Here is a 23556-nt window from a genome sequence, read left to right as displayed (position 1 = left end):
TATGATTAAAGTTTACACTCATGACCATTTAAATGAACTTAGTATTAGTATCTTTGTAATCGCATGTTTTGCTTCCAAAGATTCATTTCTCTATGAAGTACAAACAGGGCAGGACAAAATAAAGCTTGGAGTATTGAACAGGCTATAATATGTTTTCTGCAGATGTAACTTTCAACATCGATTATCCATATAACCTTTACTGTGACTGTTTCTGTTTCTTATCAGATTGACTTGTGCTGTATTTGTCGGAGTCATTAAAAAGAGCGTGCAGGAAGGCAAGATAATGCGTGCTTGTCGATTACTAGGACGGGGTGTGTAAGTGATTTGCACATCACGTGAAGCAGATTTAGCTCAGTCACTGTGTAGAAAAGTCAGGCCGATCCATATGCCGCACAGCACTGCATATTTAAACACGGTTTCTCCCAGCCGTATTTCGTCACCGAGTTCACCGTTGGGAAGTCCGATTCAATTCAGAGGATCGATTCATTCGGACGGTTCATTTATAGGATTCGACGAATCTTTGAGTCATCAGCCACAGGAGTCCTCGCGCGGCGCGATTCATTTATTTGTGTTCACAAATGTTTTACGTAAACTGATGTTCCCTTACGAAATATTAACCATGGTTAAAATATAAAAATAAAACATATAAAAACAAACATATAAAACAATTGTTAAGGCATGATTACCACTTTTAATTACTTTTCGTAAGGTTTTATTTTTCCCTCACTAGGCCTATTCGTATCATTTTTGCACTGGTTCCTGCAAGCAATTAATGTCGGTTTTAAAACTATTATTTCTATTTTAAAAACGACATGAGGACATATTAGCAACAATTGTTATTCAGAAAAAACATTTTCCCATCTCGGATTCTTTTAACAAAGGCATGTAAGATTTACCAGCACTGCGAATCGGTTCCACTGAATCATTTCAAAACAACGATTCGTTCGCGAATCGGGCATCACCGAGACAGCCCTGTCCTCAGAGTATCAGAGGTAGTGTGGGCGTGCACACAGAGTCGTCCAAACATTAACCAGGTGCCTTTTCCTCTCACATTTCCCTCTCATTTTCTTCCTCCAAGCAACGCAGGAAAGGCTCCTATTTGCGTCACGGGAAACAAAGTAACTTTACCGGAGCAATGCGGGACCCGAACACCAGCATCTCTCTGGATCTACTCCCTTAAAATCCCACCCATGGCCACCGCCTGGCCACCGCAACGTAGAGCACTTTGAGAGAAGGAACTCAGCGACATCACGGGACGGAGGGTTGAAGACGCGACGCTCGTCTGCGATCCAGATGGCGGGGCACGAGTGGGATGACTGGTTTGAACGAGAGGAACTGATCGGTCAGATCAGCGACATCCGAGTGCAGAATCTGCAAGGTAAGTGCTGGAGGCAAGGGATGGGTGAATGAGTATGAATAGTTCATGATTCTGGACATGCATGTCGGAAGTAACTAGAGTCGACTCGCTCTCTGCTATGAAAAGATCGTGATACATTGTATCAAGAATGTAACAGTTTACCCGCGAAATTGTTTCAATGTTGCACTTTAACGGTCCGTAGTCTTAATATCTGACGCTGTCATTGTTTGCTTAACGTTGATTGGTCGCTTGTCTTTTCTTGGCGTGTTGCTATAAATCTGCTTGAATTAAACTAAAAGAAAGAAAGAAAGTGACGTGGTGCTGTATTAATAGACGCTAAGAATTGGGCTTAATGCTTTTTATGGGCCACTGGTAAACTTTCTACAGGTGGGAAGCAACAGTTTCTCTTATAGATGTGCTCTTGTTATTCATCTGCAAAGCAGCGCTTGTCTGACGCATAAACAAAAATAAATCATCGACCTGGTAGTGATCGGATTAACGATGATGTTTTACACATCACTGATCGTGCTTTACTGGTAATGACTTTAATGGGAACCATTAATCGCTTCTCGTGTTTCCTGGGTAATGTCTCGGAGCAGTCTGCGCGTGTTGCATGATGACTTTAAATGACGGAAAACATTTAAAGCAATGGATTAAGTGGACTATCAGATAACTATTAGAACTGCTTTGAATCTTAATACTGCCCTAGTTTGGTTTCTTTGCCAAATGGATTCAGACAATAAGTCTTCGTGCTTAGTGGCAGAGATATCACCTAGAATGTGAATGAAACACTGCAGACGAGGAAGCACATTACATAACATATTTTTTCAATCGAAGGAGCAATGCCCTCTTCATCAGGCTGCTGGAAAGCAGTGCAGAGGGATCCCATAATCTGTAGCCCTCCTTGAGGACCTCTAATTCAGATGCATCAAATGCAGTGCATGTCTGCTGCACTTCAAGGATGCAGAACCCATCTGTTCAGCATTTATTTGGGACCTGTTTGTTTAGGACCGTGTGCACATGCTCTGTCCACATACCTAGTATTTTTTTGGTTTGCATTTCCTCATTCAGATGTCAAGCTGAAGTTTCAGATCATTGCAGGAATGCAGGTCTTTCGGGGAAACCATTTGTTTGCCTTCCGGGTCTATAGTTTTTCGCAACTGCCTTTTTAATAAAGAAAATTCCTAGAAGTCTTTAAACCTGTGATGAAACAAAGCCACAAAGCAGTCCGTGCTTACAATAGTCATTTTAAGTACATCTATGGGTCGGACATCTGCTCAAGGGTTCTGAAGCGGAGCCAGTGTGCTCTGGGGTTGAAAAAGTGCAATAAAGTCTAGATCAGCGAGACTATGCTGGACGCGCTCTGGGCAAAATGGCTTTTGAGATGTCAAGCAGATCTTCATATAAACTATAGAATGAAAAATTGGTTCATCTCCCCTCCCTTCTTCTTTCACACGGACGCTTGCATGCAGGCACATTTTGCAGGACCCATACTGCATTAGAGGGCTTTTTAAGAAGATGAACTTGGGCTTGAAGACTTTGGTATGATTGTGTTTAAACGTCTGGAAATCAGGACAATAACCTCCTTTTTCTCTCTGTTGTGTATACTAGACTACAAAACTGTCCTTTGGCAAGTAAAGCAAGTCAAATAAGCTCTCAGCACAAATTCGCTTTAATTTCCCCCTTGAAGTCTGTTGCTGTTTATACAGCGAACACGATGAAATGATAAAATCTTAAGTAGATCATTCCTGAAGTGAATCATGTTGTTTAAATAAGACTTACTCGCCGTTCCCAAACTGTGAAAAATAATCAATGACCTAATGCATCGCTCTGTACCCCTGCCATGCACACATAATAATTCAATATTTTATTTGGAACGATGTCTTTGGAATAAAAAGTACAGCGTACCATTCTCCGAAAGGTAAAGTGGTGCTTGAGTCACGATTTAAATGGTTCCCTGTTGTTTCATTGTGCGTGCGGCCATATAACTATCTCAGGAATCTCAGATAAACGGATTGTATTATGCAGCTGTCATAAACCTCACAATGCTACTACTGTTTCTCATGATCCCCTTGTTTAAGATCTGAGGGATTTAGTCTGGCTTTGCGACATCAAGAGGTGTATCATTGGGTGAGGAGAGCCGAATCGTGGGTGTACAATTATCTATATTTAGCCAGCAGGTTCTTCAGCACGCGTGAATGACTCGCCTGTCTGACACAGGCTGTATGGAAGGAGAATGCAGCTAAGTGCTACTGTAGAAACCTCTGCAGCTGAGAAATTATGTAAGATGTGTTAACTCTGTAGTGTCCGGCTTGTTTGGGTAACTCGACGGCTGGTGAACCGCAGCATCCTTATACGTATCTAAGATTGAAATGAACGATACAGTACTGTTGTTTACAGTGTGGGTCAGGGTGTTTGACATTATTAAAGGGATAGTTCACCCAAACCGTCTTGTCATTTCAAACCAACATGACTTTCTTTCTTCTGCAGAACACAAAAGAAGATATTTTGAAGGATGTTGGAAACATGGCGGTTTGCATTGGTTTTGTATTCGTAAAATGGAAGTGAATGGTTGAACTATCCCTTAAGGCTGTCAAAAGGATTGCTTTATATAGAGAGTATGCATTAAGTTGCACTTCTTTCCGTTCTGTAGATTTGACAATGTATTTAAAGTGCATTGAAATGTGCACTCAGGTTGTCCTGCACAGAATTGTAAGTCTCATCTTTTGTATAATGGTGTTAAGATGGTCAGTGTCACAAATTTGGTTACATTTGGTTAGTGGCCTAGAAAAAGTGTGCCATCTATATATACATAACTATATAAGATTTGTTGATTGGATGTCATAACTTTCTTTGGTTTAAATTTTCTGTATAATAAAACATTAAGATGCATTGCATACAAAGAATAAATATTTCTAGATTTTCAGAAATCAAGTCAAAAACATTTCTTACCATCACGTTTAAATGGACATTTTACCCCAAAATAAACCTTGGCCCCGATTGACTACCATAGTCGAAAGAATTACACTGGTATATAGTCAAAATTGAACTGTTTACTTTCCTACATTCTTCAAAGTATCTTCCTTTGTGTTTAACAGAACAAAGACATTTACAAAGCAATTTTTCCTTCCATATCGTTCTCAGTGAACAAATTTGGGACATCTTAAAGTTGAGTACATAACGACAGAATGTTCGTTTTTGGGTGTACTGTTCCTTTAACAAAACTCCTGTAAGCTCCCAAAGTTTGTAAAAAACTCATTTACAAAAGCGTGCAAACAAACATTTCCATCTGACTTCTAAACCTTCGTGTGACGTATATGTTTCTGAAGTGATGTTTTGCTTTAGGGTGATGAGAACATCAAGATCATCATGGTTTATTAGTTGCAGGGGTTTCAGCTGTGCAATTTTAAAACCTGGCTTGACAGTCTTGACAGTTTTCTGACTAGACTCATTGTCTGCAACAGCCGAGTTTACTAATCCCGATGAACTAGTTGTCAAGACGTATTCAAAAGCTAAAACTATGCGCTGTAATGACTCCATTATATGCCTGAATCTGAGAAGAATGTAACGCACGTTGTATGTACAGTTCTGAGCTATTCAAGAGAACACATGGTGTTACCATGGTATTATATGAATGGCTTTGTTCATCATTACATGAATAAAAACACAGCCGTCCTTTGACTCTCAAACGGATTGTGTTGGTTTATCAACAGACTGAATAAAACCTCATGGCCTCAGCTTAAGCGCTTGTCATCACCATAGACCTTGTCAACGGTTGAATGAGTTTTCCATGGCAGTCTCACAGAAGATGTCAACTTGACTCTTTTCACTGCTCAACTTGTCAGGGAGAAGAACCGGCTATTAATTGCTCTTGCATAAGAGTCTCTTTTGTGAAGGGATTAATTTGAAGCTTATAGCGGACAACAATTCATTGTCCAATAACAACAGCTATGCTCTGTTTTACAAAAGAACCTGAAAGACTGAGAAAATTCACAGCAATGTGACAAAAATAACCCCTTGGATGACATGGGCCATAAAATATCATTAAATAGATACTTTTGTAATGGTCTTCTTTCACCCTCTCACTCTTTAAATATTTGTTAGTTTCATTTTTTAAAATATTCTGCTCACGATTGAAGGACAACTCTTTTCTTTTGATGTTGCACAGCTGGACTAGTTACCAAGTCAGACTACATGGCAGCTTTTATTAGTCACGGACAGCCCAGGAGGCCATCAGATTGACATGTAAAGCAACCAATCACAGTGTGTTCTGTTTTTATGGCGATGCATTGTAAAGCGTCATTTTGTTGTTTACACTAAGAGTAAGGTAACATTTATAAATATATTTATTGAGTCAGATTTTTCATTGACATTGTCCCTTTAATATATTTACATTTGTGACTTCGTGAAGATAAAGGACATATTCAATACAAAACCAGTAATTAAAAATAATATTGCAGTAAATTTTGCAGAGTATTTATTTTTATTTCTAAAATAATTTGTTCTCATTTGTTATTGTAATATATTTTAGTTTTAATGTAATGATATTAGCGCTGTCAAACGATTCATTGCATCCAGAATAAATGTTTGTGTTTACTAAATATATGTCTGCGTTAATTTTGTATTTATAAAAACATACACATTTATATTTAAGAAACATAACATTTTATATAATTTAAATTATTGGTAAATATAAATAAATACATCTAAATATTTCCTAAATACGTATGCATTTATGTGTTTATGATTATTAAAACAAAATTAATATGCACAGTACACCGATATATACAGTGCCCTCCGCTATTATTGGCACCCTTTGTAAATATGAGCAAAAAACACTGCTCTTGATCTTTTATTTAAAAAAATCTACATTATTCCAACATTTCACTAAAGTAAAACAATTTGAAGTGGGGGAATATCACATTATAAAAATATTTTTCTCTAAAACATCCTGGTCACAATTATGGCATCTTGTATTCAAAACTTTCTGCAACGGCCATTTGCATGAATCACAGCTCTGATTCTTTTCTTTATGTCTGACGATGTTTGAGAATATATGGCAAGTCATCCGAGTCCATTCCTTCATACAGAATCTCTTAAAATCCTACAAATGTTGGTGCTCTCCTATCTTTAGTTCATCCCACTCATTTTCGGTAGTGTTCAGATCAGGGAACTGGGATGGCTAATGGAAGGATCTTGATGTTTTTTTTGAACCAGTGTGCTGATGGAAGATCTAACCGTTATGATATTTCTAGCAGAGCAAGTCAGGTTTAATTTTTTTTATTTGTTGGTATTTCATATAAAACAAGATGTCCAGGACCTCTGGTATAAAAGTAGGTCCACAACAATAAAGATCTGGCGAAATATTTATATAACTGTGGACATGGGGCATTATTTTATCCCTGTGTGCACGATATTGCTGCCAAAAAATGGACCCCATAGACCCCAGTCCTGTTTGAAGTTCCAGTATGGCAGATTAATATAATGGAGTTTGTTTTTGCATGAGAGCAGAAGACTTGTTTATTGAACAGTGTCCCAGACAACTTGTGGCGATGGAGGTGCAGTTGTCCTTTAATTTTATTAAATGCTTTCTGACCCCAAAATTCAACTGATTACTGCAATGCTTTGGAGAGTCTTTGGCCAAATAATTTATTCTCCTCGCTGTGCATCTAGACAATATAGATACACATCCTGTTTCAAGCTGATTTTCAACATCTCCAGTCCATTAAAACTTCTTGATCATGTTGGAAATGAGATTTGTTATTGTTTTAACTATTGGCTTAAAGCCATTTGGTGTAGCTCAACAGAACTATATTGCACACCAGAACTATATTCTTTGGTTTTATCCATTGTGATATGTGATTAGGTGGGTTTGGGCTTTGTGTTACTAATATTTATTAACCTGTGGAACAAGATGTCATGACTGGACAACATCATGTTTCTAGTCACCTTGGTGTGCTAAGACAATTCAAATATCAATGGGAATATACTTGGGAGATATTTTACAAATAAGAATTTCTAAGGGTGCCAATAGTTGTGACCAGGGTGTATAAGACAGATTTTTTTCATAATGTTATATTCCCCCCACAAAATTGTTTTACTTGATTGAAATGTTGGAATATTGTCTTTTTTAATATAAAAGATTTATCTTTACAGCCTTCTGTGCTCAAATTTATCAAGGATGACAATAATAGTGGAGGGTACTGTATTATGTAAACACAATCTTCTGGAGGCAATCAATCACGATTAACTGTTTGACAGCCCTAAATGATATTGAGAATTTGGGAGGAAAATACACTTTGCTGTCATAAAGAATAATGTCACAAATTACATAACATATTTTACATTTGGGCTTTGGGTCTTCTTTTAGTGTCACTGACCCTTGTTTACTATAGTAATGAAAACAATGCCATGGTAGTAAAGCAGTCGGGCGTAGCTCTTTGTGTATCGTGTAGCTCGCTCATTTTTAAATCAGATGAGCCTTATCTAAATCTGTTTACTTAGTGCTGGGAAACATTGTAATGCTTACAATGGTGCCTTTCAAAGTTTGGAACTAAAGCGTGACTAAGTGACATCACTATTATCCTATGTGAGCACAGTACACTTTTTGATCACTCAAAAGGCTCTTGTGCATGGAACGCCCCTAAGAAGAGCAACATTTATCCGTGGGGTTTCAGTGTGCATTTGTAGTTTTTGTATGTTAAATGCGAAGCAAAATGTGGAAATTTGTATTTGAAACTTGGCATTTACACACATCCAGTGATACCGAACAACTTTATATTATGTGAAAATTCACTAAGATGCAAACATGCAGCTAGTGCATCCATTTTTTTTATTCTTGAGAAAAGATGAATACATTTTAGGTTTGCCTATTGGCAAACCCATTTTCAGAGGCTCATCCAAATGGCAAATTCTGTCTACACCTCGAGCTAAACATAATAATGTTTAATGCTTGAAGCCATGCAGAGTGAATTGATGGGAATTGAGAATTGGTTCTCAATAATTTCCATGATGTTCGGTTCCCGAGCCCTTCATAGCAATAATCCTGAGTTAAGATGTCAAAGGCAGACAGGTTCAAATCTAAAATAAAATCTTAAAGCTAGTTAACCTCCGGTGGACCCATCGAAGGGTCCGATATCCCATTATTAACATGTAGGTCAAAAGTGTCCAGAGTGTAACAAACCGAACATGTATTTCATGGGAAAAAGAAGTAGCCAAAGGTAAATAAGGATAGCAGAGTGATGGTTTTTAGTACCAGTAACTGACTATCAAAGGTTATATCTTGTGCGAACTTTGTTGTTTTTTTAAAGTGTTTTTTCTATTTAATGGGGCATGTTTGCATGGACGACCTTAAGTTCTGTATACCTTACCATGTGCTGCAGAGACAAAATGGTTGACTTATTTATTTAGCCCCTCTTTGACCACACTGTATATGGGAATCATTTCTGTTTTGGAATCACAATGTCTCTTGCTTGCATAAATGGTTAGTTTCCTGCTCGATGATGTCGACACCCATTCTTTGCATGTTAAGCAAATACAGATCACATGACTCACGGTGTGCACATATTTATCTGGTAAAAAGAGAGTAGAGTGAAATGACCAATCCGAGCATCCAAAGTCACCTTTTCACCAGGCAGGAATTTCCCCCCACAGATTTTGCATTTCACATGATAGAATTATGTAATTGGACAACGTTTTTTTTGTTTGTTTGTTCATGTACACCTTTCAGAAAGATTCAAGCGTTTATCATAGTTGTTGCTTGACTGTCTTGCTCCAAACCATTATTTTCAAACATCCTCATGAAGAGCTGTTGTTATCACGTACAGTGTTTATTTCTTTCAACCGCTAAATAGTCATTTTGCCCAAACCAACTATGTAAACAATTGCTCTTTGCGGGGCTTGAACCAGCAACCTTCATAAAATCTGAAGTGCAATAGCTTCCAACAGGCAGAAGTCATTCCCAGAGAAGTGAAAACCATTGGAGGGTTTGCTTTGTTAGGCAAAGTTATTGCAAAGCAGCAAACAATTAGCATATGAAAAACTCATAGTATATTTCTTAAGCTCTCTTGTTATAAAAGTCATTCAGCCTTTGATTCGTAGCACAATAATGTTATCGCACCCATAGAGTTTATATAATACATTAGCATTGTTTACAGTAGTGTACCAAACTACTGATTGCAGCAAACAAAATAACCGCCTTAACAAAGACGTTTCTCTGAAAGGTTTTGTCTTTGTTCCCGAAGAATCGTCAGACAGCCTCGGTTCTGGCCCGTCTGTCACATTAGAGAGCTCAAAGCTGTCCCGGATGGCCGGGCAGTGGCCTTTTGTGTTTATGAGGACTGGCTCTTTGGAGTTGGACGACGGCCCCCTCATTAAACAGACATGTTCTGTGCAGAAAGACGAAGAGAGCTGTGTTCTTGGCTGGGGCCCCAGACCCAAAACACTTTAAAGCTCCTTTGGCAGGAAAGAAGAAAATGAAGGCTGCCGTGTTAATGTTCTTTGTTATTTTAATAAATGCGTCTCTGGAGATCAGAGTTAGCTTTTAGTTAGAATATGATGGGTTACAAGAGTCAATTAGTTAATCCTGCAACGGATTAGACAATTGGTGAAGATGGCCATAAATAGTTTTTTGTATACATGTGTACACACATGTCCACAGCTAGCCGTGCTTTATGGGTTTACATGCCCGACATGGAGGCCAAGTGGTCAGGTGGTTCTCGCCTCCACGTCGTGCATTAAAATGCTTTAATGCACAGCTAGCCGTGGATTATCCCTTGCATGTATTTCTTTATAAAAAAATAGGGTGAATTCAGGTATATTGGTAGATTTCGACAATTAGATGACACTGATATAGTCATGCAAAAATGCATATTCATGCGTTTGGAAGATGACTATACAAAGCAAGTTTCAGTGCACTGTTTTCCCCTGTTATATTTTACCTGTGTATTTTAATACAACGGACCTCATTTTATAAACCAATTCTTAGTTTTATTTATGCATCATTAAAGGGATAGGTCACCCAAAAAATTCTGTCATCATTCACTGCACCTAAGATTGTTCCAAACCCGTGTAAATGTATTTGTTCTGCTGAACATAAAGGAAGATGTTTGGAAGAATGTCAGTAACCAAACAGATCTCATTCCCCATTTACTGCCATATTGGGAAAATAAATACTATGGGAGTCAATGGAGGATGAGATCTGTTTGGTTACTGACATTCTTCCAAAATATCTTCCTTTGTGCTAATCAGAACAAAGAAATGTATACAGGTTTGAGGGACAGAATTGTCATTTTTGGTTAACTATTATCACAATATTGGTCCGGCTATTATCACAATATTTATTGTAGGGCTGGGCGATATGGCTTAAAAAAAAAAAATTTCACACCAAACCCAATTTTCGATTTTAATCGATTTAATTTTATTATTTAAAAACAAACTACAACTGACAAAGAAATTGCTCAAAACAAATGTACTCTTTATTTTGTTCTGATTTTCCTTTATGCAGTTTAATCTAAATTTCCCATTGGGGCATAAGTGTAACAGGAAACAAGCCTTAAAACATGCTTGTAAACGATGTGTAGGCCCTGCCATTTGTAAACAATGAAAATGTAGCTTATCAGTTTTCTAATAACCTCAAACTTACAGTGACACAATGCACCTTCAAAATAACTTAAAATATAAATAAATAATTTAATTGTGTGTCCCTTTTTGGTCTAATAAATGTGGCAAAAATGACTAAATTAGATGAAGTGGATCAGTGTCTGGGTGTGCCGCTACCCTCTCAACAAAATCCATGTCACAATTAGACGAGAGCCGCTTGCCAGAAGCCCCTCCCATGACGCGTATTTCACTCACGAATGGCGCGAATTACACGCGTGAATGAAGCGGGTAAACTCAAAATGTTCAAGCGCCCAACTACTCGCGAATAGCGCGTTTTATTCGTGCAACTCGCGTTTGGTGTGAACACTCGGGGGCGTCGGTCGTAGAAGTTAAAGAGAAAACCGATTTTCATTCAAACAAATCGCCCTAAACGTCAAATTCGAGTTAATCGATAAAATCGATTTATCTCCCAGCACCAATTTATTGAATTTATTTTATTGGAATAAATGATGCCATTGGTCAAATTAATCTTTAATTTAGTTTGTTTTCTCTATTATTTAGTCCATGAATCAGACTCAAAAGGTGTATGGGGCAGATAATGAGTTTGTAACTATTGTGACCCTTAAGGCATATATTTATGAGTGTTGTGTAATTTATGATATTACAATATGTGTAGAATTGACAGGATATTGACAATCATTGTTTTTGATGGCACGGTTATTGAAAATACTGGCGTATTGTCACATCCCATTTGTACTGCAAGAGCAGCCATTCAGAACCAAAATTCTTTGCACTGTAGCCGTTCATAAACCTGACAGGTGACCAGCTTTTGACCAGCAAATAATCAGAGAGCCAAAAATGACAAGACATTGTTGTTTTACCTTTGCATTGCATACTGGACTTTGGCACCACTGTGTTGTTGCTTAATATTAATGGAAGATCATAAAGAGTAAAGGTTACGTAAATGACAAATAAAGTGTTTTAGTTGACGTAACTAAATGGGGAGACATTCTACAGCCACCATGCATTATCCAAACATTAGTCTTTGACATTTCAAAAAATGAAATTTCTGCCAAAATGTTTTTAATAAAGCGCTCTATAGTGAAGCATTTATGGAGTTATGAGAGATGGTGTCGCAAAAATGGTTTCCATTTGGAAACTTCGGGCCACTGGTGTGCTTTCTGAATGTGCTCTATTGTGCCGCCTAGAATGTGGTTATATGCCTAGACTTCTTGTTAGGTCATTATTCCATCATGCCATTTGAACCACGGTTATTGATTCCAGCAAATGGAGCCTCTATAATTTTGGCACTGAATAATGAAAGAGGAAAGTGGCATCCACCGTTCAAAATCCCATCCTATACGTTTGTACACCTACAGAACACAAATGAGCCGCCTTGGAGGCAGAGGAAGAGAAATGTTAGGACGAAACCATCCATCAGGAGGTAGACAGATTAGACGGCCTGCCTGATGGATCATATAATCGCACGCTCTCGTGGGAGTCTTCAACTACTGGGTTTTCTCTGGGGCAGATGTCTTTAATTTCAAGCGATGGCCATTTTAAGGCGGACACAGAGCCAACTCGCGTGGAGTACACAAGCATGTGACCCACCCCTCCCCAGAGGTGAAATGGAGTCACCAGTTGGTTAAGAAATGCTGGTTTTTAGTAACAACTTTGCAATTTGGCACTTGCAGCAGGATGCTATTTGTTGTTTAAAGAGTAAATAATTGGGGATTTTTAAGGTTCTACTTTGGTTTATGGAGTTTAAGTTCAAGTACGTAAAGTACATACACGGTGTAAAAACACTTTCATTTTCTAATAATAGACCGTTATTATTACCTTACTTCTTGACCGGCGATTGAGTAATCCCTTTGACGACACAGGGATCCAGAATGATAAAAACAACTTTACGAAACAAGTAGGAGTGCTGGGAGAGTGTATCAAGTACAGAAATACTATGCCAAACATCCAACTAGTTTTTCAGCAAGTTAAGCATGAGAAGCCAGCATGTTAAACAGTGTAAAGAAGTCAGAATGCATGACATAGCATGATACCCGATCCTTCAACATTTGATTGTGGTAACCATGCAAAGACAAGCAAAATTGCCCCTGGTCACTTATTAAATATACCAGCTTAGTTTTAATGTCAATGGTCATTAGTCATTACACATGAGCTATAATGATTATGGTCTGTTTGCTCTTTGTTGCCATGGCGAGCTCACAAGAGTGCAATACCTTCAGGCTATATTTGATTGATGACTAGGCAACACCGAGCTGTTGAGACGGCACCGCTGTTTCATTTCTGTGCATCATTTACCTCCATGAAACTGAAACGAAACTGTTTTATCTTTGTTGCTTTTCCAGTTGAGAGGGAGGTGGTGCAGAAGAGAACGTTCACCAGATGGATGAATCTACACCTAGAGAAGGTTAGTAGGAAGCAATTTGGACCCAACTGATGGAGCTTATAGAATTTATAGACTTGAAGTTCAAATTTTCCTTCTTGACGTTTCATTGTGCATCTCAAAGGAGACATATTTATGGCAGGAAATGTATCCGTCATGCATTATTTATTAGGCACATTGAAATTGGATTGTCGTTTCTTGGAAGTAATCTTGCATGATGTAGTAACACTACTCTTCAGTTTAAAAAAGGGTCACGGGTGAAATGAGAAAACATTGTCATTTTGTGCCACAAAGTGGCTTAATGCTGAAATTCATAACCGTTTTGGGTTCATTTTTGTTTGATGTAATAATGATTTATAATTTAAGGCGTCTAGTTTAATTTCATGGGAAATGTCAGGTTGACGTCATTTGCCCATGTACAGTTAAAGGGACAGTTCACCCCAAAAAGTAAATTCTGTTCTCATTTACTTACCCTCAGTTTGTTCCAAACCTGTATAAATGTATTTGTTCTGCAGAAGACAAACAGATCTCATTCCCCATTTACTGCCATAGTAGGGAAAATAAATACTATGGGAGTCAATGGGATGAGATCTGGTTGGTTACTAGCATTCTCCCAAATATATTTCTTTGTGTTCAGCAGGACAAATGAATTTATACTGGTTTGGAACAACTTGAGGGTTTGTAAACGGAGTCAGGATTTTTGGGTGAACTTTTCCTTTAAGGACAATCTTAATGACAAATAACCTGCAATTTTTGTTTTAAACAGTAAAAAACACTTTTTCTTTCTCTATAAATAACCCCTTTAATATTCTCTCATCTTTACTCTTATTTATCTCATTGTTTTTTTTCCTCCTTTCACTTCGCAACCAGACCCGGTGATTCAGACTCAAATGCTCAATATTTGCATGATGTATTAGTCATTGAACACAACAGTAGGTTTAGTCGTTCACTTTTGTTTGCTCTGGCAGTCCTCTGGTCGGCCTCTTGTGCTGCAGACGCTTGTAGATCAAACCATTGCCATATTTGAGAGCCTCAAAGCTCTGATTGAAAACAACCACTGATGAATCCTTTGTTTTCACACACAATCTTGCTCTATTCCGTGACCTCAAGTTTGGCGATTTCTGAAACCTTCGACCCACTATCGGACAATTACATACTGTCTGTCTACTTCGATGGAAAATTTTACCCTTAACCCTCCAAATTCCGTTGTTTTGTCACATTGTTTCCTTCTAAGTTTCCTTCGTTTAAAATAAAATAGATTTTTCTTTGCTGCATAAATTCTTATTCATAAATATATATTATATTAGGGATAGTAAAGGACAGTTTACCCAAAAAGAAAAATTCTGTCATCATTTATTCACCTTCATGACGTTCAAAACCTGTATATGACTCGTTCGTCTGTGAAACACAGAAGAAGATATTCTGAGAAATGTTTTGTATTTTGCGTCCATACAATGGAAGTCAAAGGGGGCTTGTGTTGTTCGGTTACCAGCGTTCTCCAAAATATAGTTTTTTATTTTCTGAGAAAAAGTTTTAGGTTTGGAACTAAATGAAGATGAGTAAATAAAGTCTATTATTTTCATCTATTACAAACTGAAATCTTTTTTAAATGGTAAACTGTGACTGTATTTCGGTGTGCAGTGCAATCCCCCTTTGGAGGTACGTGATCTGTTTCGTGACATCCAAGACGGAAAGCTTCTGATGGCCCTACTTGAAGAGCTCTCAGGATGCAAACTGGTGAGATTTCTTTTAATGGCTAATAATGAATCTTTTTGAATCACCGGTTACTGTGAACGACTAAGAAATCGTGACCTTTGACATTTCAGCTGCATGGGTTTAAGCCATCCTCGCATCGTATTTTCAGGCTCAATAACATTGCCAAGGTGTTGACATTTCTGGAAGAAAGAAACGTAAGTCTAGTTTGATATCCCACCCTATTGTAAACATCCTTATTGATCCTGTTGAAATGACATCCGTGTGATGAATCAATGTCCTGTTTCAGGTGAAGTTAGTGAGCATCGATGCAGCCGATGTCGCAGATGGAAATCCGTCCATAGTGCTTGGGCTTATATGGAATATCATACTCTTTTTCCAGGTATAAAAATATAGTTTCAAGCAACTTCTGTTGTAGTTTTTGCATTGAGTTCGACCGCCTATAATTAGATTTAGCTCTTTGGGCATTCAATGAATTGTGTGACTTTACAGTCTTTTCAATGTGCCTTTAAGTAGTTGTGATAATTGGCCATGCGACACTAGATCCAAATGTGTTTCTTTGCTCACTTATCTTATCAAGGACTAATTCTCTGAAACAAGGCGACACTCTTATCACTTCTGTCTAGTCAATGTTTAGATAAGATTAAAGTTTGTTTAACAGCGTTATATGAAGTACCACAGAAGGCCATCGCACGAGCCAATGTTTATTATTGATCTCTTTGCTCTAAAGATCAAGGAACTCACAGGAAACATCAAGAGTCAGTTTCCGTCTTCCTCCAGCCTCTCCTCCATCCCCACCAGCTCCGATTCAGACACTTCCCACTCTAGCACACCCTCGGATGAGAAGAAGCCCACCGTCGCTCCGAGGGGCCACGGGAAGGCCATCAAGAGGCTCCTACAGTGGGTCCAGAGACGTACCAGAAAGTAAGCAAGATTTTATAATAGGTTTTATGAAGGAAACGGTTAGAGCATCACTTACTATATTCGGTTCATCTAGATATGGAGTTGCTGTACAGGACTTTGGAAAGAGCTGGGCGAGCGGTCTGGCATTTCTCGCTGTGATCAAATCCATCGACTCCAGTCTGGTGGATATGAGACGGGCTCTGCTCCGGTCGGCCAGAGAGAACATCGAGGAGGCTTTCAGAACAGCACATTATAGCCTTGGCATCCCAAGACTTTTGGAACCTGAGGGTAAATGTCAAAATGTTTTGATACGCCTTGTGTCATTGAAGAACGTTTGTTCTACTTCGAGTAAAATAAATCAGCACAGTTGAACTAAAAATAAAACATTTCTCCTCAGATGTTATGCTAAATCGTCCGGATGAACAATCTATAATGACCTACGTGTCCCAGTTTTTGGAACACTTTCCTGGAATAGAAGAGGTAGGAACATCCTGTTGTATATAAACAACCATCATGTGGTCAATTACTCATCCTGATGTCATTCAAAACTTTTTTTATGGAACACAAAAGGTTGAATGTTTGCATTGACAGCCTCTCTCCGTAACAATTTACTTTTATTGAATGGTGACTGAGAATGGAAATTCTGCATGTTCTGCACGGCTTTGAAAGATGTAATGATTTTTGGGTGAACTGTTCCTTTTAACATGACAAAATATTTTGTTAACTAATGGTGCTTTATGTCCTTTATATTTTCATAAAGGATGAGACATCAGATATTCTGGAAAGAAGTAAAGTCGACGCTCGTACGAACAATTATCCTGTCCGGAATGGCGTACAGAGGAAACGTGAATCTTACACGGTCAAGAGAGACTTGGTTCAACCGCCACCAAAGATCTTTGTCTCCTCTGTGTCGGAAGATCAAGAGCAGAACACCTCTCCTGTCCTCTTAAAGCCCCCTGACGACAAACCCTGGTCAAATGAAGCCTCATCTATAAGTTCAAGCCCCAGTCCTGCAGAAGACAAGTCGCTTTATGACCCTCTGGACTTGAACAAAGAATCCCCACAACCTGCGATCTCGGACTCTGCGGTGAACTCGCCAGACTCGTTGAGTGAGAATACAACACAAGAGGAAACTCAACGGGTCAGAGATGACTCAATTGAAAGCAGTATGACCGGTGAGAAGTCTTCGACAACCGATGAAGGTACGTCAGATCTCGGGTCACCATTTTCACCAGAGAGCACGCCGGAGGTCCAGCTTTTCATAGACGAGGGGAATTATTCTCTCGGCTCCATGGATAGTTTACTTGGCAAATCCACCCAGTTGACGGAGGAGGAAGATGCTTATAAATATATCCTTGATCTTAAAGAAGAGGAATCTGCTGATAGTTTGCTGAGGAATGAGACAGATGCAGTAAGCTTAGAACGAACGCCAACGGATTCTTTGGAATACAAGGAATCCATCAAGCCATCTGAAGAACCCACTTACATTCATAGTGACTCAGGATACTTTCAGGATCATAAGGAAGCCATACCAGCTCAACCTGAGGACGCTGGCGAGAGTCCGCTCAATTCCAATATCGATGTAAACATGAGTGGAGATGAAAATAAAACTGAGAATGAATCTTTTCAGGACAATGTTGATTCTTCCAATACAGAAGCCACGGAGAGGAACCCTCTGGAATTAACAGATGAAAAACCTCTCGTTTTCGAGGATGAACCCGAATGTCCTGTTCTCAAGTACGAACGGGTCTCCATATCAGGAAGTGAAGAGGACATTAAACTGAGCACAGATACGGCTGAGGAACCAGACACAAACAATCTTCCAAATGGCTTAAATGGTCATGATGAAACTAAAGACGACAATGTCGTCCACAACGGTCTTCCTGAAAGTGAGGCGAAGGACGTGGTTTTGGAAGAACTACAGGAACCTGTGGTGGTGTCTAATCCGATCCAAAATGAAGGAGAAGAATGTGATGAAGATCAGGTGTGTTGTATGTGTGGAGGTCCGGTGGCCAAAAGCTCAACAGAGGACGGTTATAATTCGGAGTTGGAAGCAGGTGAAACGTGTAAACACATACTAAATCAACAGAACAATAAGCTGAATGGAACTTTAGGGGATTTTGGGAGTGACTCGAGAGAGACTAATAGTATTAGCAACAATCGCCTTAGTGAAAGTAGAAGAAAGTCAGAAAGTGGGTCAGACGGCGTGAGGGAGACTGAGGTTTCTCACAATGCAAATGGTGAATGCCAAGCTCAGGTTTCAGAAAACAAGAAGCCCGGGGAAGCCACAAATTACAGACCTTTATCAGTACTTCCCCGTGATGATGTGGACCGTCAGTCACCCGGCAGTCAAAGCGAGACTGAGCACGTCATGGGGATCCGCGGGTACCCTGATAGACGTCCGGCGGAGCTACGCTTGTCTCTCAGCATGACTCCTCTTCAGCCCGCACCTCCTCAGCGTTCACTGACAGAGTCGGATACAGACACCGAAGATGCTTCGGAGGGCCACGGCGGGGGATCGAAGACGAGAAAGGTTATTTTTCACTTTCCCATTTCTTTGGCCTAGAAAAGTAGGCTCAGTTTAACGCACTGACCCAAAAACAACGATATCAGAGTACTGTATGTGCTCTTTTAGGGTCATAACCTCCTTTTCTGAATGTAGTTCACTTGAGCATGTTACTGTAGATGAGCTCCTCCTGCTTTAATATTGTGTTACAGTAGCTGCAGTATCAGGTCTTTGAGTATAGCTCAGTTTTCAGAGCCAGAAAAGTATGTATTGTGTAAGTATGTACAGTTTTCAGTATACATGTAAGCAGCATTTCTAGATGTATTGTGGCCAGTCCAGTGTCTGCTTAATTTCAGTAAAATCAAACCTCAGGAGTGATACAAAATCATCCAACAGCAATGTGAAAGACTGACAGCATGACAAGACACACGAAACAGTGATGAATGTCGAGGTTATCACAATTGTTTTTATTTTTGAACCTTTCCTGAACACGTGTATAATTATTACTGTTGTATTGCTTGAAAGTGAATATGAACTTATATTTTAGGTCTGAAACAATACAGAAAAATTTCTGACCTTTCTGAAATTTTCTGCAAATAAATGCATCTAGAAACCGTTATTTTTACTCATAATTGCTGGATAAAAGCATCCGTCAAATATTATTATAAATACATTTGATTGAAAATCGATATCTGTCTGCGTGCGTGTGTGTACAATGAGAATCGAACCCCTGACCCATTTGTTCGCTCTACACGTGTCTCTTTAGGCAAAAGCGGGATCCGCACATATCCAGGAACAAAACCCCTTTGACAGACACCCTGGAGAATGGGGCGCTGTGGAACCTGAATCGCCAGCTGAGCATCGTGAGCTCATTAAGACAGATGCAGACCTGACCGGTGCTGGTGCCAGAGAAAACACGGAGACCCTGAGGTACTAATCTATTGTTAGTCTCCCGCAGGAACAATCCATGCACCGGGGGACCTTGTGTTTTTTGAAGGATGTGACCTCACGGGCCTTTGATCCCTTGTACATTTCCTTAAATGTACTCTGTGATACTCAAATAACTTGCAGTTGGCAAGCAGGTCATATTCATTTTATATGGCTGGATGATGTTACTGTAAAAAAATCTGGTTTCCATTAACAGAAGTCCTTTCTCTGGCTGGGATTCAGTTTGTCGTGAATACATTAACTGTAACTTATGTCCTTGTAAGGTTCTTTAGAGTTGAGCTTATGAATTTAACCGTTTTATCAGCTATGATGAATTTGTCTTTCTTCTAAAAGGGATGGAGCAGACGAAAGCCAACCTTTGACTACAATACACTTAAGGAAAACTGTTGAAACCAGTGAATCAAAGGTAATGCACAAGATATAGATAAGATTACTATCACCGTAACCATTATCTATACTTAAGGTCATGGGTTTGGTGTTCAAACCCTAAATATTATGTTTCATAGACAGGGCTTAGCTTAACACTAAAGTGATGTTGGGGACAAATGTGGGCAAAATTATTTAGTTTTTTTCTAGAAATGTTTTTCCTCTTAATATGATTGGTACAAAACTCTACTTTTCCTAAGTTTTTCACCTAAGCACACCCAAAATAGTTGGACTTTATTCGATAATGTTAAGTTGTTGACAATAAAATTCCATTGAAAATAACTCAATGTCACAGCAATTTTCTTTTATTCGTCCAATAAACATGCAACAAATCCAACATAATGCAGATCATTCATACACATATATAAAGGAGTGAGCGTATAGAACGTCCTCAGTTTGGCCGGCACTCGCACACATACACAAAAACGTACAATTGAATAAGCCTATAACAGTGTTTTTTCGGAATGATGTCAAATAAAAACTGTTATTTAATGATTAAAAAACATAAAAGAAAATTATTTTATATTCAAATGAATGGGGTAAATGAGGTACATAAGGTTAAAAATAAATGCATATCACAAAATAAATGCATATCTTGAAAGTTTTAACATTAAGATGGTGTTATGACATTGACAGTGTGTAAAATATCTATGGAATCACAAAGTGCCCAAGTTTGGCCACTAACAGCAAATTAGTGCAGTTGCAATATTTAAGCATCTTTTATTAAAATAGCATGGAAAAAAATGAAAGACACTTGAATATTAAAGTACGCCAGTGCCGTTGTTTTGTTTTAAGAAACATGCTTTTTTAATCTAGACAATTATAGCAAATCGAGGTTCAGTGGACTGAGCATGAACACCCTAGCAAACTCCTCGGAGTACCTTAGCAACCATTTGCAATACCCTAGCAGCCACCTACAACACACATTGTGCACTGTGAAGAGTGTCCCTTTTCTGGACGGTTGAATTAATAGTTTGATCAAATTTTTGTCTTATGTCAATTGCTGTTGTTGTTTCCCCAGGGACGAAATGGAAGGGCCACAGACAGTGCCATCATAAATAAAAGGTAACCGAATGTGTTTTTTAACACTTTAATGCTAGAATTATGAGTACGGATTTGTTTTTTATGCTAAGAGGACATAAAAAACAAGATTGTAACTTTATGCAAATATGTTTACTCTCTACAGAGGTGATAGTGTATTTGAAGATGCAGTAGAGTCATTTTCCGCAGTTATTATTAAACTATAATCTGTTATCAAGACGTGTGCAAATAGCCTTTAGGGGGATAGCTTCATGATTGTGTTTTACAGAAACAGTCAATCCACATTCCTACCACCTCACACAATGCAGTAATAGCAGTATTGACTTTTAATCTACGGTGTTAGAGCTGACTCAGCAGATTTAAAACCTACCAAGAGAAACAATTCCATCCCTCTTTTATGATCCCTGCTGCCTCAAAGTTGCACACCAGGACTGTTTGTATTGTTCAAACTGGGTGCTTTCAGGGTACCCGCTGATATGAGTGTCACTATAGGATTTGCATGGGACGTGTTCCTGATGTGTTTTTAATCCTCACATTTACAATTTCATGTCGTCCCAGGCAATCCTGTGGTGATGTAACAGAGCAAACCGTTCTTACAACAGTAATCCTAAAAATATAATAGGATATTGTGTTTTATATGTGCATCCCTATGAGCTTTCATCTCCTTTAATTACATGTGGTACAAACTTGTGTGTGTGTTTCTGTGTTACATCACAGCTTGGAGAGCAAGACTGCAGCGACTCCAGAAACCACATCTGATACAGCCTGGTCTGATATCTACATCCTATTGGTTGCTTGGCTCCTCATATACTGCATCTTTGTCCTGCCTCAGATGGACTCGCGGACGCCTTCCAAACTGTTTTTTAACACCGACGAATGATAGAAACTTTCTCGCACCGACACCTCTGATCGGGATTCTCATCGATCAGCTTTCAAACAGAAACCAGGAGCTCTGACCACAGGTCAGCTTTTAAAAGAGCATGAAGGACAGGACAATTGACACCACAACGATTTCTTTTGTTGCCTTTTAGTTACTTTTATACCTGGACATGGAGACTAATGGAAAGTGTTTCTTTTCTGTTGTTCATCGGATAACTTTTATTGGGTAACCTTTGAATCTGTGTCAACCGGGCCTGATTTGAGGTGCCCATGCTACGTAGGTTATTTATAATGCTTTTGAAGAACATGCCTTTTGGCTTTTTATGTTGTGTGGGCTTAGATTATATGAAGAAAAACAAGATTCTTTGTATGCTCTAATGCTATTAAGCTTCAAGTTTTTTTTATGTTTTTTAACAAATGAACACACCGATCACGCCCTTTTTATGAAATCACATGCGTTATATAAAACTAAAGTTTTTTCAGCACAAATATATGTTGAGATAGTTTAAAGTGAACATTTTTTATAAGATGAGGCCAGGGTATTCATGGTACATATTGTTTGAAAGGAAAAAAACCTATAGGGCTTTCTAAGTTACATTAGAAAGCTTTTTATGGTCTCAGACGCACTTTTAATATTTTAAGAGAAGAGCTGCCAAAGATTCAGTGAATGAAAATTTTAACTACCACAAGACAAAATTAGTCTATTCCTTAAATAATACACTCTGCTCTTATATACAGTATGTTATGCATTTTACGAAATGCAAGGATCTTGAACAGGTTTTGTTTATTTACACATTTATAATGACAATATATTGACTGAATTAAAAATTTCGGACACTGAAATTGTCAGTGGTGTTTAAGGTCTCGTGACTGATGTAAATCCCTAAATGACAGGGCCCGCGGGACCTCTAATGTCTTAAAAACATGTTTTCCCTTATGTTTAATCCCGAAACCAGCACAGTGGCATGATCGTGGCAAGTTACACTGAACTCAGAACAGAGACCATTGTTACGCATCCTAAACATTCACAGCCTGCAACATACATCCAACACCGCACATAAGCCAAACTTTAGACTGCAAGTCTGCATGAGAATGTATATGGGAAATAACTTGTGTCTTTAACATTTTAAAAGTCACCAAGTGAATTTCTGTCCTGCTTTTGTAATGGAGATTATTCATGTTTAATGCACCGGAGTGCAATAAATGATATATCCTTTTGTTGCTGTCTTTTCTTTGTTTTGCACTGCTTTGAGTACGTTTTGAAAAAACAAAATGTTTAGTGATAAAGGTATTTCGACATTTAGTTTAGGTTGAGTTTAGTGTAATGACGCCACCTGGAGGACAAAATATTTATTTTTAGATTTATCTGAAATTATATATTTAAATATATTCTTAGTCATAAATGTATTCATTTCGATTTGAATTCAAATGTATTTAACTATAATTGAAAGTATATTTAGAATCGGTGTTATGGCAAAATAATACAAGAATGCTTCTGAATAGGAAGATAGATGTTGCCTACGTCAAGCAAAAGATCATGAATTTTTAAAAAGGAGTATTTGATCCAGTTTCACTTATCCAACCAAGAAGTTTAACATATTGAACTCTTCCGCCGCCTGCTGTATTACTAAAGTGGCGATTTATGTGGCGGTGGCTTTTCAATTGACACAGACTTTTGAATAAAAGGAAACAAGCAAAGTGTTCGGTCCACTCTTTTCCAATATGCTGGCTGCCCTATAGAGTTTCTGTGTGCCTCGCGAAGAGGATTTTTGCAATAGGCAC

The 23556-nt window shown here is 38.5% G+C and overlaps 1 protein-coding gene across 1 annotated transcript; it reads left to right on the top strand.

Moving 5' to 3' along the window:
* Nucleotides 1-965: 965 nt before the first annotated feature.
* clmna (calmin a) lies at nt 966-23462 on the top strand. The gene is made up of 13 exons (XM_079458593.1): nt 966-1378; nt 13321-13382; nt 15000-15095; nt 15185-15268; nt 15361-15453; nt 15802-15995; nt 16069-16262; nt 16372-16454; nt 16735-18507; nt 19247-19410; nt 19762-19834; nt 20876-20919; nt 21613-23462. Exons 1-13 carry the CDS (start codon nt 1294-1296, stop codon nt 21773-21775), a joined length of 3108 nt encoding a protein of 1035 aa, XP_079314719.1. The 5' UTR covers nt 966-1293; the 3' UTR covers nt 21776-23462.
* The last annotated feature ends 94 nt before the right edge of the window (nt 23463-23556 follow it).

This window comes from Barbatula barbatula (genome assembly GCF_947034865.1).
Source record: "Barbatula barbatula genome assembly, chromosome: 6".
Lineage (NCBI taxonomy): Eukaryota > Metazoa > Chordata > Actinopteri > Cypriniformes > Nemacheilidae > Barbatula > Barbatula barbatula.
This window is presented reverse-complemented; position numbering and strand designations above follow the sequence as displayed.

Coding starts and splice junctions, on each gene's coding strand:
- clmna (XM_079458593.1), top strand. CDS start 1,294: ATGGCGGGGCACGAGTGGGATGACTGGTTTGAACGAGAGGAACTGATC. Junction 15,269..15,360: donor CATTTCTGGAAGAAAGAAAC/GTAAGTCTAGTT, acceptor GTCCTGTTTCAG/GTGAAGTTAGTGAGCATCGA. Junction 16,455..16,734: donor ACTTTCCTGGAATAGAAGAG/GTAGGAACATCC, acceptor ATTTTCATAAAG/GATGAGACATCAGATATTCT.